Raw genomic sequence first — 16971 nt, forward strand, 5'->3', positions numbered from 1 at the left:
TAAAGTTCTGAGCTTGAATAAATCACCTTTGGTTTTATCACATTTCTAACATAAAAAGTTTATAATATTGTCTTTCAGAAATGATCTGTTTTTTGAGGGAAAATTCCAGGTGGGATGCTGGGAAAGGATCATAAAATCCCTTTCATTGGAGGAATGTCATGAAGTAATGATTTGGTTTTGGAATTTGAAGGAAACCCTAATACATTCATTGGTTGGAACAATAGACATTTAACTTTCTCTTCTAATTCTGTAGAGGAACTGGAATTTGTTTGGGCTCTTCAGGAATGTGTATCACATATATTTCCTTTCATTTTTTTCCTTGGAAGAGGAAGTTCAGGGGTCTCAGTGACATGGGTTTTATTGACTATCTTCCTTTTATGTAATTCTGTCATGTTTAGTAAGAGTTGCTTTTGGTTCTAGTTTTGGCTTCTTTTAAGCCATGCATGGGTTTTTCAGGAGCTATAGTCCTCACAGTGAGCTGTTAATATTATCCATGTGTTCTTTTTTTTAAATTTTTTTTATTTTTAAAAACCATGTTCTTATCATTATGGAAATTACAATGCAATATACTTTTTATTAATGTGATTTTTGTTTTCTTTTTGCAGTGATTATTTATTCAAGTTACTTCTGATTGGCGACTCCGGGGTTGGAAAGTCTTGCCTCCTTCTTAGGTTTGCAGTAAGTTGAATTTAAAGTGCTTTATAATAATACAGTTAATGCTGTATTTTCTATGTAGACAAAAAGGTTTTTATTCTGAGTAAATTTATTTCTTCCAGAATTAATACACATTTAAAACTACAGTTGTACATCCCTAGTGGTAAACTGGGATTGTTAAATAAATGTTGCCGTTTAAAGAAATACACCAAAATGTGGTTATAAAATCAGAGTGTCTGATATTTTGGTAGAAGTCACACAGTGGTTCATTCTAATAGGTGTTAAGGGGAAATAGTTGGCTTGTGTTGAAATTGACATGAAAAGAAACCTTCAAGTTAAATTTTAATAGAACAAAGAGAAAAAGTAGGACCTAGTAGAAACTTTGTTGGACAATGGCATGGCGTTCTATATGCAGAAACTCACAGAAATCTGACTTTTGTCATAATACAATCCACAGTCTCCTTAATTTTTAATGATTAAAAACTACCTTTAAATTTAGCATGTTTCCCTTCTCACTGTATAGATCTTTGGTTCTTAAAATATGGACTAAAGACTGCTAGGGGTTATCAAGACCCTCTCAGGGTCTTTGTAGTAGTATTCTAATGTTAGATTTGTTTTTTATGATGCTGGGGATCAAACTCAGGGCCTCATGCATGCTAGGCAATCTCTTTTATCACTGAACCGTAAGTAAATATTTAATTAGGAACTATACCAACAAAAAACATTTACCTTTTTCACTGTGCTGATATTTGCTGTGATGGTGCAAAAGCATTGGTGGCTAAAACTGCTGCTGGCATCTTGGATACACATTAAGGTAGTGTTAAAAACCAAACTGTAATCACAGTCATGATATTCTTCACCTTTGTGCACTGATATGCTCCCCTACCCTGAAAAACCATTTTCACCTAAGAATGTCCTTAACAAAAATAGTAAAAATTATTAATTTTTTAAAAAAATTTGATTCTTAAAGACCCATGTGAAGAAATAGGAAGTACACATAAAGCACTTCACTGCATACTAGGGTGTGTTGGTTGTCTCAGAAAAGTATTAGAGTAGTTGATTTGAGTTGAATTAGCTTCTTTTTTTGTTGGGTTTTTCCCTCTAAACATTAAAGAACCAGTTAACAGATAAACTGTAGTTACGCAGAATTGGGTAGCTGGGCAGACATTTTTTCAAATGGAGTGAGATTGTCTTTTCTTCATTTGGGAGTATTGGGCATTGAATCCAGGGGTGCTTGACTACTGAGCTATATTTTTATTTTGAGACAGGGTTTCACTGAGATGCTCAGACTGACCTCGAACTTGAGATATTCCTGCCTGAGCCTCCTGAATCTCTGGGATTATAGGTGTACACCACTGTACTCGGTTTTAGACATTTTCTTATATACTCTACTACTGAGCTACATTCTCAACCCTTTTAATTTTTATTTTAAGACAGGGTCTTGCTGGGTTGTCCAAGCTGACCTCAAACTTATGATCCTCCTTCCTCAGCCTCCTGAGTTGCTGGAATATAAGCATGATGTACCACCTTACCTGGCTTCACAAAATACTTTTATTTCCTTCCCCCACTTAAAAGTGTTTTCATTCTGAGTAAAATGTTATGACTTTAGAGAAACAGATGCAATTTTAAAAGTTTAACATTGGGTTAAAAAATTGACAAATAATGTGTTACATGAAAACTGGTGTACATAAATTCATAGTAGCATTATTCACAATAAGCAAAAAGTGGAAACAACCCAGATATCTAAGAGTCGTTAAACAAAATATGTTGTATTCATACAATGGAATGCTATTCATCCATAAAAATGAAGTACTGATATATATTACGATATGGACTAAGCTTGAAAACATGCTAAGTAAAAGAAACTAGACACAAAACACCACATATTATGTGATTCCATTTATATGAAATGTCCATAATGTCCAAGTCTACAGAGACAAAGTAGAAATAGGGAGGGGCTGTGGGGCTGTTAATGAGTATAGGGTTCCTTTTGGGGTCATAAAATATTATGAAATTAAATACTGGTGACAATTATGCAAACTTGTTTATGTACTAAAGTCCAGTTGTATACTTTAGAAGGGTGAGTTTTTTGCGCCTTACATGTCAATTTAAAGAATCATAATAGTTCAGTGCTAGAGAGCTTGCCTAGTACAATGTGTTCAATCTCCAGTGTAGCCAAAAGAAACCCCACCATAACTATGGTGCACACTAGTAATTCAGCTGCTTAGCAGACTAAGGCAGGAGGATCTGAATTTCTTGGCCAACCTGGGCAACTTCACAAGACCTTGTCTTAAAAAATGAAAAGGTTGAGGATGTGGCTCAGTAGTAGACCACCTCTGGGTACAGTCCCCAGTACTGGGGGAAAAATCATGACTAGCAAATACAGTTGATTTGTTTAAAAAAAAAAATCCAGGAGGGAGTGAAGTCTAATCATATTTTGTGATGAATAAATTGGGTGGGTGGGGAGCAAGAGTTTTGCTGGATAGCAATTAGAGAAAGTATTTATATTGGGCATGCATCTGTGGTCCCAGCATTTGGGAGGCTGAGGTGGGGGGATCATTTGAGCTCAAGAGACTAGTGTGGGCAATGTTGCAAGATCCTATTTCAGAAATGTAGGTAGGTGGATGTATGGATGGAATAAATAGAAAAATCATTTATAATCACACTTATAAAATATTTTTATTTATGATATGTGTAAGGAATTGGTAAAAAGGTATTTGGGAACAAAATGATTTGCTATTGAAAAAATCTTAAGGACAAAAGAAACTACTGTTAACTAGTATTCAGAACATGAAGTGAGTACTAGAGCAGGGTAGAGGGCTCTTATCAACATTTTATAAACTTTATTAACTTCAGAGTTAGGAATGAAGCTCCATGGTAGAGTGCTTGCCTAGCATGTGTGAGGTTTATCTCTAGCACCACAAAAAACAAAAACAGAATAAACTTTGACTATTGGTAAAAGTAAACATTTAAAAATTTACTGAACATTGTTCATTATTAACTTTTTTCCCACTGCAGGATGACACATATACAGAAAGCTACATCAGCACAATTGGTGTGGATTTCAAAATAAGAACTATAGAGTTAGATGGGAAAACAATCAAGCTTCAAATAGTAAGTGGCTTTTAGTTGGAAATTCCTTTGGGAAATTTTTTGGTAAATTTAGAATGTACTATTTTATACATGTATATTTAATATGCTAACAAAATTGAACAGAAAAGTATTTTAAGTCATGCATTTATGATAAGTGTGGTACAATAATTGTTTATACTTATAATTTCCTAGGATTAGTTTTCTCATTGACATTTTTCTCTCCCTTCTTTTTTTTTTTTTAAAGAGAGAGTGAGAGAGGAGAGAGAGAGACAGAGAGGAATTTTTTTTAATATTTATTTTTTAGTTCTCGGCGGACACAACATCTTTGTTGGTATGTGGTGCTGAGGATCGAACCCGGGTCGCACGCATGCCAGACGAGCTAGCTACCGCTTGAGCCACAACTCCAGCCCTTCTCTCCCTTCTTATCCTTTCTTCCTCCCTCCTTGTTTGTTCAGACCTTTGTGCTGGGGACTGAACTCGGGGCCTCTCAATACTGACAAAATTGGATTCAAAATATCTTAAGAATCATGCACCTGTGATAGGATGGTAGAATAATTGTTTAGACTAAAAATAATTTCCAAGGATTAGGACTTTTATAAGGCAGAGAATTTCACATTTTAAGTCAAACTTTGTCTTAGTCTCACTTTCTTTTCATTGATGGAGAGCTAAGTTTACTTTGTCTATGGTGAAAGTGTTACTGAGCATTTTCTGTATGACTTTGTAAGAGTGCTGTGGAACATTAAAAGAAACCTAGGAGAGGCACTTCATAGGTAGTTTTGTTGAAAAGAAGTATTTATTTAGGGGCTGGGGATATGGCTCAAGTAGTAGCGTGCTCGCCTGGCAAGCGGGAGGCACTGAGTTCAATCCTCACCACCACATAAAAATAAAATAAAGATATATAAATAAATAAATAAAATTATTAAAAAAAGTATTTATTTAGTTCTGTTGTACTTTTTAAGATAGTATGCACCAATTTTATAGAAACATAAAATTTGGTTGGAAGGAAACTGAGACTAAAATGACTATGAAATTAACATGGTCATTTTATTCTAAGAAAATGGATGCTGAGAGATTTAATGATTGCCTAAAGTTACTGGCAGAACCAAGTGACCTATATCTCTGTCTTCAGTATGTTGTGTTCCCAGGTTATCCTAACCCCCATATCAATACCCAGCCTCCAATTAAATGCAGGCAGTTGTAAGTTTACTTGCATTTTTTTAATATGGATCTTGGTGCTACCATTGTGGTCATATATGTGAACTTAAAAAAATAAATGCCAGTATCTTTTAGAGTTGACTGTTAGTATGAGATAAACTAGAAAACCAGTAACTTCTTTTCTTGGAGCTGATGCCACAGTGAACTGGAAGCAGTCTTGAATTTTGAATAAGAGTTTATATTTATTGTCTTGGTTCTGGTAGTTATGTTAGTTGTGGGTTTAACTTATTTCCCTTGATAATTCTGTTTCCTCTCTAAAATGAGTCTGAGTTGGGCACTGTGGCACATACTTTTAATCCCAGAGATGACTCCTGAGAGAGAAGGATCACAAGTTCAAGATTCAAGACTTTAGTAACTTAATGAGACCCTGTCTTAAAAAGCCGGGAGGTGGAGGCTGGGAATGTAGCTCATTAGTAGAGCAGCCCTAAGTTCAATATGCAGTACCTCTAAAATAAAAAAAAAAAATTAGGTATCATCAGCCTTTTTTTTTTATCAATTTATAAGATAGCTGTGAGAATCAAATATAGTAGCTCTGTAGGTGCATATGAGAGATGTGAATGCCTGTTTTGAACTTTTATGTACTATTTAGATGTTACTGATGCATGTTCAGATAAATGGATGTTTGATAGGTTTTTTATTATTTTATTTATTTTTATTATTTTTGTATTGAGGAAAGGAAGGTACATGGGAAAAGATCTATTGATTTTGGTACAAGTGAATACAAAGTGGCACATGTCTGTAGTCCCAGATGCTGATACTGATACTCTAAGGATACAGTTATCAGAAACAGCTTTTGAAATGTTTTGAACCAATGAACAGGTTACCTTCCATATTGATTTTTCACATTTTAGCTAGAGTATGAGCTTTATATGTGCTATTGTAGAGAATACTGCAAAAAGACCTGCTTAAGCCTGTAAGCTAAGGATTATTATGAGTGTGAGGATATCATAAGATTTGAGTGTATGTTTGTGAAACATTCACATTTTGTTTAGGTGACAATGGCTGGAAAGGATTTTTTTTTCTTTTTTGTGGTGCTGGGGATTGAACCAGGGTCTTGTGCATACGAGGCAAGCACTATACCAACTGAGCTATATATCCCAAGCCTGGAAAGGATCTTACAGGTCACTCATTCTGCCTTTCATTTTCATTAGGAATTTCCTTCCCATATCTGGTACTATATTTTTTTGTTTTGTGTTTAAATTTTTGGGAAATTCATCATTTTTCAAAGCATCTACTCCTATTTATAACCTAATTTTTAATTCTATTGAGCTAAAGCCAGTTTCCTTTATCTTACTTACTTCTCTGTCTTTTGAAGCTACTGAATCAGACTGATTCCTGTCTGCTGGTGCAGGCTGCCATGTAGATTGAGTTTATCACACAACCTTTCTGTCTCTAAAGCTGGTCAGCCATTCCTTGTTGGAGCATATGTTTTTAAAACCTGTAACTCAGGATTACAAAGTTTTCTTTCTGGCCTTTAGGGGCTCATGTCCCTCCTCATCATTAATCCTCTGGAGGAGATAAAAAGAAAGTTAGTTTACTTTTGCTGTCCAATAGCCATATTACCCTAGTAATGCATATCTTAAAATTTTGGTTTGCTTGTTTTTAGTTAGAAAAAAAAAAAAAAGAGCTGGGTGTGGTGGCACATGTCTGTAGTCCCAGAAGCTGGGGAGGCTGAGGCAGGAGATTTCAAGTTCAAAGCCAGCTTCAGCAACAGTGAGGTGCTAAGCAGCTCAGTGGGACCGTATCTCTAAATATAATACAAAATAGAGTTAGGGATGTCGCTTAGTGGTTGAGTACCCTTAAGTTCAGTCCCCAGTACCAAAAAAGAAAAAGGTTTTATCTTATATTTCTTGTGACTAATGCTTTTAAAATCTGCATGCAGAATTTTACTTTTAACTCTGTTACATTTCATCTTGCTTGGCTTCATTTATCTTTCCAGGTATTCTTCTAGGTCTTTCACACTCTTGATTCTGTTGACTTATATTTTAATTATGTTTTCATTTCAGCTTTTCTTATTCAATTGTGACATCTGGGTATTTAGTGAAATTAGTGATTTTTTTTTTTTTTTTCCAAGCTGGGCATGGGTAGTACACACCTGTAATCCCAGAGACTCCTAAGGCAGGAAGATAACAAGTTCAAGGTCAGTCTCAGTAATTAGGTGAGGCTGTAAACAACTTTTTTGACTCCCTGACTCAAAATAAAAAAAAAGTTTAGTCATAGAAAGGCCTCTTTCTGTAATTGTTCATTCATTCATGGAACATAACATGGAAACGCCTACATTTATACCAGGCATTGGATAGTTGAAGTTACAGAGAAAAACAGCCATAAGATCATGTTTCAGTTGAAGAGAAAAAACAGTTACCCTGTGATAATGAGAGGGTACTATTAGTGCTGTTGGTGTACTGAGTCAGGAAGATCTTCAGGGTAGCATCAGAAATGGTACTCTTTAGATGCCATTTCTTATTTTAGTTAGCTATGATTCCTTGGTAACTTTTAGTCAGAAAACTTTCTTATATTGTCTTGTGAAAGGAATCTTTGGGCATGGAAGGGAAAGAAATATTAATATTTTACTGAATAGCTTCTATAGTCAGGCACCTTGCCATGCATTTTAAAAACAGTTAAACTTCAGCAGTTACATGAGATGAGTGGCATCTTTGATTTACAGCTGAAGAAACTGGTAAATGATTCTTTGGTGTTAACAGGAACCATGAAATTGGATTTGATTTTTTGTAGTCAGGTTGGCTTGACTTCAGAGGTCATGCTTCTCCAGTGTTATTCTTAAAAACTTTGAGGCTCCTTACTGATAACAATAGCTCAAATTAGTCTTCTGAGCTCTCAGACTTAGTAATTTGGACAGAAAAAGAAATGAAGCCTCCTGTTTTTGGTTTTAGATAATGACTGTTAATCTTTTCGATTATTTGCTTCATTATATGCATTTTTTTTTCTTCTGAGGATTGAGTATATTAAAATAAATTACAAGCCAGATGTGGTCACCACCTTATATGCCTGTGATCCCAGCGACTTGGGAGGAGGAGGCAGGAAAATTTCAGGTACAAGACTGGTCTCAGAGAGGCTGGGGATGTGGCTCACATGGTAGTGCACTTGCCTGGCATGCGTGCGGCCCAGGTTTGATCCTCAGCACCACATACAAACAAAGATGTTGTGTCTGCCGAAAACTAAAAAATAAATATTAAAAAGTTCTCTCTCTCTCTTTCTCTCTCTCAAAAAAAAAAAAAAAAAAAAAAAAGGACTGGTCTCAGCAACTTAGTGAGACCCTATTTTCAAATTAAAAAAAAAAAAAAATCATAAAAATGGCTTGGGGTAACCGGGCATGGTGGCACATGCCTGTAATCCCAATGGCTTGGGAGGCTGAGACAGGAGGATTGCACGTTCAAAGCCAGCCTCAGCAAAAGTGAGGCACTAAGCAACTCAGTGAGACCCTTTCTCTAGGGATGGGGATGTGGCTCAATGGTTGAGTGCCCCTGAGTTCAATCCCTGGTATTTAAAAAAAAAAAAAAACAAAACAAAACTCTTGGGATATAGCTTAGGTAGGTGCCCCTGGGCTCTATACCCAGTACCACGCCCTGCCCCCCAAATTTATAGACATTGTGATTTTTTTTCTTTGCTCCAGAATGCAACTTTTACTTTATTACTATTTTTTAAAATCACATTTAACAAAGTTAACACTTATGTGTTAATATCCAGCTGGTCTTCAAATTTTACCAGAATTACAGGGGTCTTTTTATGTGCTCAAGATGAAACCCTGGGGTTTTGTGGCATGTTAGAATACAGAGCTACTTCCCCAGCCCTATCAGTAACTTATGGTAGAGTAACTATTCTAATTATATACTCTTGGGTACTGTCAATTGAACCCATGGGCACTATACCACTGAGCTACATTGCTAGCCTTTATTTTTTATTTTGAGATAGGGATTCACTAAAATTGCTGAGGCTGACTTTGAACTTGTGATTCTCCTGCCTTAGTATCCTAAACTGCTGGGATTACAGGCATGGGCCATGGTGCCTGGTTAATTATTCACTTTTTAAAGAGGAGGCCATTGTTTAGGAGCAAACAAAATGCCCAGCATCCTGTTATAAACAGGTCCTTTTTTTCCCTCTCCTTTTTTTCTAGACGTGCACACATTTTTATTTTGGAAAGCACCAACACATTCAAAGGAGAATGTAGGCTATCTCTAGAAGGAGAAACAGCAACCCCTTGGTCATGGATGTTGATGTTTATAGAGAGACAGTAATGGGGGCTGATTAGAACCAGGGTATAGTTTACACAGTTTTGTGCTTCTTTCCCTGAGCTTGCATAAAAACCAAGGCTTTGTAAATTTAAAAATTGAGTTTTCTTGGTATTTTTCAAAATAGTTTTTTTTTAAATTCACAGTATTAATGTTATAATGTAAGTGTCTTTGATATATTACTTTTTCTAGGATTAAGATAGTACCTGGCTGCAGTGGTTAAAATGCTATTTTGATGAGTAGTTACCTGAAGTAGATCCTTTTCTTTCTTTCTATGATGATAAAACATGCTAGCCATTAACTCTGCCTCATGAGGGTGTATTTCTGTTCATGGGGCTTTGGGCCCCTTTCCTAACCAAGTCAACCTGTGTGCCTAGCATAGTGTTAAGCGCTATACAGAATATGAATAGCATAACATGGTTTGTGCTCACGAAGAGCTTATAATTTTGATATCATTACCATGGGATAAATTGCAGGCATTACTTTCTTTTCTGGACTTCCATGTATTAGGCAGTGCAGTTTAATGTGAATATTAAGGACTGTTGTTTCCATATCACATCCTGATAATCTGTACAACTAGATTGTTTTCCCTTCTGAACCTTCCCCAACTCTGTTTTAATGGAACTGTTTGGTTTCTTGATTGTTTTGCAATAGTGGGACACAGCAGGCCAAGAAAGATTTCGAACAATCACCTCCAGTTATTACAGAGGAGCCCATGGCATCATAGTTGTGTATGATGTGACAGATCAGGTAAGTTCCAAGAGAAGATGGTGTTATAGTAACAAAGCCTGAAGTTACTATTTGACTAATGTCAGATTCTTTTATTTTAATATAAGACATCAGTATTATTTTTATGGCAGAAGATTTTTCTCACTTTGGCACAGTGCTATGCTTGTTAATCCCAGCACTTTAGTGAGGGCCTAAGCAACTTTGTGAGTCCTGTCTCAAAAAATAAAAGGCTGGAGATGTGGCTCAGTGGCTAAGTACTTCTGGGTTCAATCCCTGATACTTAAAAAGGCCACAACTCTCTTCAGATAAAACTGTGAATCATGGACTGGGATGTAGCTCAGTGGTAGAGCTCTTGTCTAGCATGCTTAAGGTCCTGGTTTGATTCCTAGTACTGCCCTCTCTCCCCCAATGAATCATTTAGATATTTATTTCCCTTTAGTAAAGAGACAATTTAGTAATTATTTTTACGTTTGCTTTCAAGAGACTCTGGTAGTCATTAACAACTAAATAAATGATCTAAGGTGAGAATTGTAGGGAATTACGGCTTGTATGGTTTCTTGTATTACAATCTTCATTTTATATATTAACAAGAATACCTGAGGCTGGGGTTGGGACTCAGTGGCAAGTGCTTGCCTCGCACATGTGAGGCACTGGTTTGATCCTCAGCACCACATAAAAATAAATAAAATAAAATAAAGGTCTGTCTACAGCTAAAAGAATATTTAAAAAACAAAGAAACAAGAATATACCTGATGATTAGACTCTTCCTATCAGAATTGCCAAAAGTGAGATGTGTTGGTTATGGTTCAGAATTTGAATGGAATATGCTATAGGAGGATTTTAGTGGAGTGAATGTCTGAAAGAAGTCAGGAAGATGTGGGGAGAATGTGGTCCACGGGCCATTAAGTTTTCTTTTGATCAGAAACTTAGCAGATTTCAGGATCACTTTTTTTTCCCCTATGAGAAAGAATAAAAACCCAATAAAATTGGGTTTTTATTTGTGGCAGGCCCTTGTGCGTGCTAGGCAAGCATGCCACTACTGAGCTAGTTAACATTCCCAGCCCTGCAATTCATTTTTCTTATAGCAAATGCTAAATCTTTTTTTTTTTTTTTTTTTTTTTAGAATTTTTAATATTTTTAGTTCTCAGTGGACACAACATCTTTGTTGGTATGTGGTGCTGAGGATCGAACCTGGGCCGCACGCATGCCAGGCGAGCGCACTACCGCTTGAGCCACATCCCCAGCCCGCAAATGCTAGATCTTAAAATCTCATCTCAGCTGTGAATTAAGGAGATATCTTACACTTAGATTCAGATTCAGTGCCATTAGAAGCATAGAGAAAAAATGTTATGTGGCACAGCACCCACCTGCAGTCCCAGATACTAGGAGGGGTTAAGGTGGGAGGTCAATAATTTGGGGACAGCCTGAGCAACATAGCAAGATCCTATCTCCAGAAAAGCTGGGGAAGAGTGCTAAGTTTGAAAGTCTCTTCAAATTACTGAGATGTTTAAAAAAAAAATGTATATTTTTTTGCTGGAGATCAAACCCAGGACCTCATATGTTAGGCAAGCCCTCTATCACTGAACTACAGTTCCAGCCCAAATAACGTTTGTTTTTGGGTACTGGGAATTGAACTCAGGGGTACCACACCACTGAGCTTCATACCCAGCCCTTTTTATTTGGGTATTGAACTCAAGGCCCTCTTGTATTTTATTTAGAGACAGAGTCTGAGTTGCATAGCCTCTCAACAGTTGAGGCTGGCTTTGAACTTGCGATCTTCTTGTCTCAGCCTCCCAAGCTGTTGGGATTATAGGTGTGCGCCACTGCACTGGCCCAAATAGCATCTTTTGATGCATCTGGGAGTAATACTTAACACTTATTCATAAATCAAAACTTTATTGAATTTCAAAAACTATGCTTTATGGTACATTCGATTTACACATCTCAAAAACAATTTGGGTTTGCTAGTTTAAATGTAGAGCTGTATTTTCCTCTATTAATATTTTTATATTTAAGCCTGTCCAGAATTGTATGTATGATCATTCTTAAAAATATCTGTCTTTTTAGGAGTCCTTCAATAATGTTAAACAGTGGCTGCAGGAAATAGATCGTTACGCTAGTGAAAATGTCAACAAGTTGTTGGTAGGGAACAAATGTGATCTGACCACAAAGAAAGTAGTAGACTACACAACAGCAAAGGTATGTTTAAAGTTTGATTTTCAAATTGAATTTGAAGTTGTTGAATTTTAATTATGAATGGATATGAAGTCACATGATGGCCATACAACCAACCACCTTAATACTTAAAAATGTGTACTAGGATACTGACAACAATTGTACATGTAGTGTCTTTGGATCCAATGAAATTTTAGACTTTCCTCACTCCCATTTTATATGGCAGAAATGGACTAAGTGAAAAAGGTTTTTCAGTGTTCATTGTGTCTTATTTCTCTTAGGAATTTGCTGATTCCCTTGGAATCCCATTTTTGGAAACCAGTGCTAAGAACGCAACGAATGTAGAACAGTCTTTCATGACGATGGCAGCTGAGATTAAAAAGCGAATGGGCCCTGGAGCAACAGCTGGTGGCGCAGAGAAGTCCAATGTTAAAATTCAGAGCACTCCAGTCAAGCAGTCAGGTGGAGGTTGCTGCTAAAATTTGCCTCCGTCCTTTTCTCACAGCAATGAATTTGCAATCTGAACCCAAGTGAAAAAACAAAATTGCCTGAATTGTACTGTATGTAGCTGCACTACAACAGATTCTTACCGTCTCCACAAAGGTCAGAGATTGTAAATGGTCAATACTGACTTTTTTTTTATTCCCTTGACTCAAGACAGCTAACTTCATTTTCAGAACTGTTTTAAACCTTTGTGTGCTGGTTTATAAAATAATGTGTGTAATCCTTGTTGCTTTCCTGATACCAGACTGTTTCCCGTGGTTGGTTAGAATACATTTTGTTTTGATGTTTATATTGGCATGTTTAGATGTCGGGTTTAGTCTTCTGAAGATGAAGTTCAGCCATTTTGTATCAAACAGCACAACCAGTGTCTGTCACTTTCCATGCATAAAGTTTAGTGAGATGTTCTATGTAAGATCTGATTTGCTAGTTCTTCCTTGTAGAGTTATAAATGGAAAGATTACACTATCTGATTAATAGTTTCTTCATACTCTGCATATAATTTGTGGCTGCAGAATATTGTAATTTGTTGCACACTATGTAACAAAACAACTGAAGATATGTTTAATAAATATTGTACTTATTGGAAGTAATATCAAACTGTATGGTGATAAGTATTGTTTTAATTCTTATGGTTAAAGGGAAATAGAGCCTTGCATTATACTGAAAACAGACATTTGTGTGTGCAACCAGGGCACTGTAGACCTACCTGTAGCGCAGCATTCAGTTATTTGCTTTCTAGATTATAGACCTGATAAATGACCTAGGGCAGCTTCTGTGCTGTGTAGGGATTTAATCAATTTTAGTGGTTCAAGAAGCTCAAATTGTATGAAAAACAAGTTTAGAATGTATGCTGTCTAGCCCCACCATCTCTGATGTTTCTCTAAAATGATTTGAAATGGCTCCACTGATCAAGAGTTTGTTAATTCATCTGTGGTAGCAGTGAAGAGCGGCACACCCTTCGTAATTGGCAAATGATCAGATAATGTGTGCTGAAGTTTCTTCCATGCTCTGAGTCAGATGTCAACTATTTTGTCCTTCACAATTGTATAACTCATGTTGGAGAGTTTAAGCATTAAAGGAGAAAGCAGGAAACTTGAGTGCCCTAATTTTAGAAATTATATCCCTAAAAATTAACTGAAAACATAAATGCTGGGTGGGAATTATAAATGAGAAAAATATATTTATTTCAGTGAAATTTTGCATGTGTGAAAATTTTGTTAAATAGGACCTTCAAGATTCTAGGGTTTGTTTTTACTTTTATTGTGGAAAACAAGTCTTTTGCTGACACTACCATTTTAAGGTGACAGAAGTCAAGGACTGTTTCTTTAGATTGAAGCAACAGCCAAAACATTCTTCACATATGGGCTTGGGATGTGGCTGTTGGCAACACATTTTATTGTGGGGTCTTTAATGAGAAAACTTAAGTTAAAAAACAAGCCAAAAATTATAGGTTTTTCTTAATTTTTATTTTTCACTAAACAGGCAATTGAAATACATGGTACAAAAATAAGTGGTAAGATTATTGTAAAAATGAAATGGACAGAATAAATATTCAATTTAATTTTCCATCTATGAGAATTTCACAATAAAATCATAGTTTACTTTGTATTATAGACGTGCTTGTTGGATCTATTCATCCTTACATAAGGCAACTGACAAATTCCTGAAGTCACCAATAGTTATTTGGGTGAATATCTTGTTTTTAATGCTTAAAAAAAAAAAAAAGTTTCTTTTGCCTTATCAATACAATATAAAGTTCAGAAAATATTTTCTAAAATAGCTAAATGATACAAAACTGATACTAGACAATGTGATGCCATGCACTTTAGTTTCATACAGCAAAAGATGTTTAAATGGTCAGCTTATTCTTGGTGAGTTAGCAGAAAAACATTACATGATTTACTTTAATATGTAAGCATATCTACAGACTTAGTTTGGGAGAACTGTAGTGTTCTTCCCCCCATGGCAGTCAAAAATTGGGACTACAACATATTTCAGCATGCTGCACTCCTTGCTTTTATGTATATACCAATAATTATGGTTTTGAGAAAAACAAATTTCCATTTCTATCCCTATTTCAAGTACAAACATTTCAAGGTTACTATGGGCCTGTTCACAAATACAGGGAATTATCACTTGCTATGTTTTAAATATAACTGGCTGCCATAAATTAGCTTAGGTAATGAAGAGTGTTCCGAGCTGTGGCACACTCTGGGAAGTCATTACAGAGTAATAGTGATTATGGTCTGAGCAGTTAACTCGCTGTCTGCTGAATAGGAAGAAATCTTCTTCAGCATGTACATTATCTTTCCACTGTATCTCACATAAACCCTTTATGCTCATGTTTAAGTTTTAGAACAGCCCTGTATTGTAACAGTCTCTCATTTATTAGCACTTCACCCTGGATGCACAACAAAAACCCAATCCACCCTTTAGTTTTGCAACTCCACTGTGGATTCAAATTCCATTTATCATTAAGGGATGGCTACTTGAATCTCACTTGGCCAGCATCTTCCTAGGTTGAAACAATTTGTTTTTGAGTTGTAAAGGGAGGTCTCAAACTGAAGGTAAAATTAACAGTTATATTGATATTTCTCAGTGGCTAGAGCCAGGTTCAGAAAGTTAGCACCTTATTTCACAACTTATTTCAAAGAGGATGAACAAATCTATCACTTAAAACTAAGGCACCATTTTCTTGGTAAGTAGGAATTTTCAGATTCTGTTATTTTGGGATATCCTGTCAGCTGAAGCTGATGAATGCCACAATATGAATTCAATTGATACACTGGCCAGTTTGTTTTTATAAGGTTATCCCAACTTTTTAATGCTAATACAGACTGATTTAAGTGAGTGGGTTTAATTCATTAATAGCAACATACTCAGTGAAAGGCATGTTCCACTTTATAGTACATTAACAAATGTAATAGAGTCCACTGGGCATACCACTGGGCATTCTTTTTAAGAACTCATTTTTTGTGAAGCTATTATTGAATAGTTAGTGTTTTTAAAAATAGTTCTTTAGTTGTAGATGGACACAGTACCTTTGTTTAATTTTATGTGGTGCTGAGGATTGAACCCAGTGCTTCACAGGTGCAAGGTAAGTGCTCTACCACTAAGCCACAACCCCAGCCCTGAATAATTAGTTAATTTTGACTGGTTCACTTTTCATTATTAGAACTTACAGCTATTTTCCAGTGACTGTAAAGTCTGAGAAATGTAGAGGCAGAAAAGTCACATTGAATAGGATCCTATTAATGTTGTTTCTTTGATATTCTTTCAATGTCAGAAACTTTTTAAGTGTCTTTTTTTTTTTTAAAGATTCTGTGGTCACTAGCAAAATACTGCTTTGCTTCAAAAAGCTACAGATAATGCTTCAAATATATTTATATCCATGCATATTTTTCCCTTTTCTGACAAGGTACTTAACAGGCCAACTCCCAAGCAACAAAGAATTCCCTTTTTTCCTTTATTGACAGTTTTAGTTTCTATAGTGAAACAGGCGGTGTGATCCTATCCATTCACTTCCCTGACCTTGCACTAGTCTTCCAAGGGAGTAGGAGTGGAGGGACAGGATCCTCCTCCCAGAGATACCCTAAGTTTGATCCTTAGCTCCTTAGCCATGCTGAAGCACAATGGCAGTTCTCTAATTCCCAGACACATTTTCTTTTAAGATACTAGGCCAGGAAGGTGGAGACCCAAGCCCTGAAGATGGCAAAAGATGTCACAATTGCCCAAAGTAATCTGTAGAAGTTCTATTCATTTACCCCTTTTCTTCTGTAGACTGAGGGCTAAAATTTTCAAAAAGGAACTTACTAAGCCTCACTTGATCCCTTTTTGTGTCATACTAAGTATTTGGAACCTTCTTTCTCAAAGCAGCCTTCTGTGAATAATCTTAGCAGGAAGAAGAGTTTAGGAGCTCTTTTTTTTTTTTCTTTTTTAAAACTGGACATAGGGGAGGCAAGGCCTGTAACTGTAAATCTTATTTTAACAAAAGTTGCAAAGCCACATGCTTTCTGTGGAAAAGCACCAAAAAGAATATAGTTTGGAAGGATTCTTTGTAAATAAAACCAGCAATTTAATAGCCCTTACTTCAGAGAAGAGAAAGGCATTTAAAGCTAAAAATACATTAACATTTTTCCCTTGACTTAACTGTTAAATGGCTCTTGCAAGTACTTCTTGACAGTTTCCTTCCCAAGAGTCAACTTTTGGCTGACAATTTCATCTTTTCCTGAGAAGATGCCTGAAAGAGAAAGCAGCATTTGTTACAGGCATAATGTTGCAGGAAGAAATAACAGCAATCACATGTATCCATTTCAGAACTAAGATAATTACTAAAATTGCTTTGATGTAAAAA

At 36.0% G+C, this 16971-nt stretch overlaps 2 protein-coding genes across 6 annotated transcripts in view; one reads left to right on the forward strand and one right to left on the reverse strand.

Annotated features, from left to right (window-relative positions):
* Window positions 1-13214, forward strand: part of Rab1a (RAB1A, member RAS oncogene family) — a 31473-nt gene extending 18259 nt beyond the window's left edge. Inside the window, exons 2-6 of one of the 2 annotated variants that reach the window (XM_005322072.5) lie at window positions 606-678; window positions 3673-3768; window positions 9864-9959; window positions 12006-12137; window positions 12395-13214. In XM_005322072.5, the coding sequence (XP_005322129.1) occupies window positions 606-678; window positions 3673-3768; window positions 9864-9959; window positions 12006-12137; window positions 12395-12592 (595 nt within the window). In that variant the 3' untranslated portion in view covers window positions 12593-13214. The remainder of the gene's footprint in view (window positions 1-605; window positions 679-3672; window positions 3769-9863; window positions 9960-12005; window positions 12138-12394) is intronic. The other variant, XM_040271366.2, reaches the window with a different exon arrangement.
* Window positions 13215-14061: 847 nt separating this feature from the next.
* The window catches only part of Cep68 (centrosomal protein 68), a 28975-nt gene continuing 26065 nt past the window's right edge, over window positions 14062-16971 (reverse strand). For all 4 annotated transcript variants that reach the window (XM_005322071.5, XM_021724308.3, XM_078029109.1 and 1 more), the window contains exon 7: window positions 14062-16857. The gene's annotated coding sequence lies outside the window, so the exon portion shown is untranslated. The remainder of the gene's footprint in view (window positions 16858-16971) is intronic.

The sequence above is a fragment of the Ictidomys tridecemlineatus genome, chromosome 12 (genome assembly GCF_052094955.1).
Source record: "Ictidomys tridecemlineatus isolate mIctTri1 chromosome 12, mIctTri1.hap1, whole genome shotgun sequence".
Taxonomy (NCBI): domain Eukaryota; kingdom Metazoa; phylum Chordata; class Mammalia; order Rodentia; family Sciuridae; genus Ictidomys; species Ictidomys tridecemlineatus.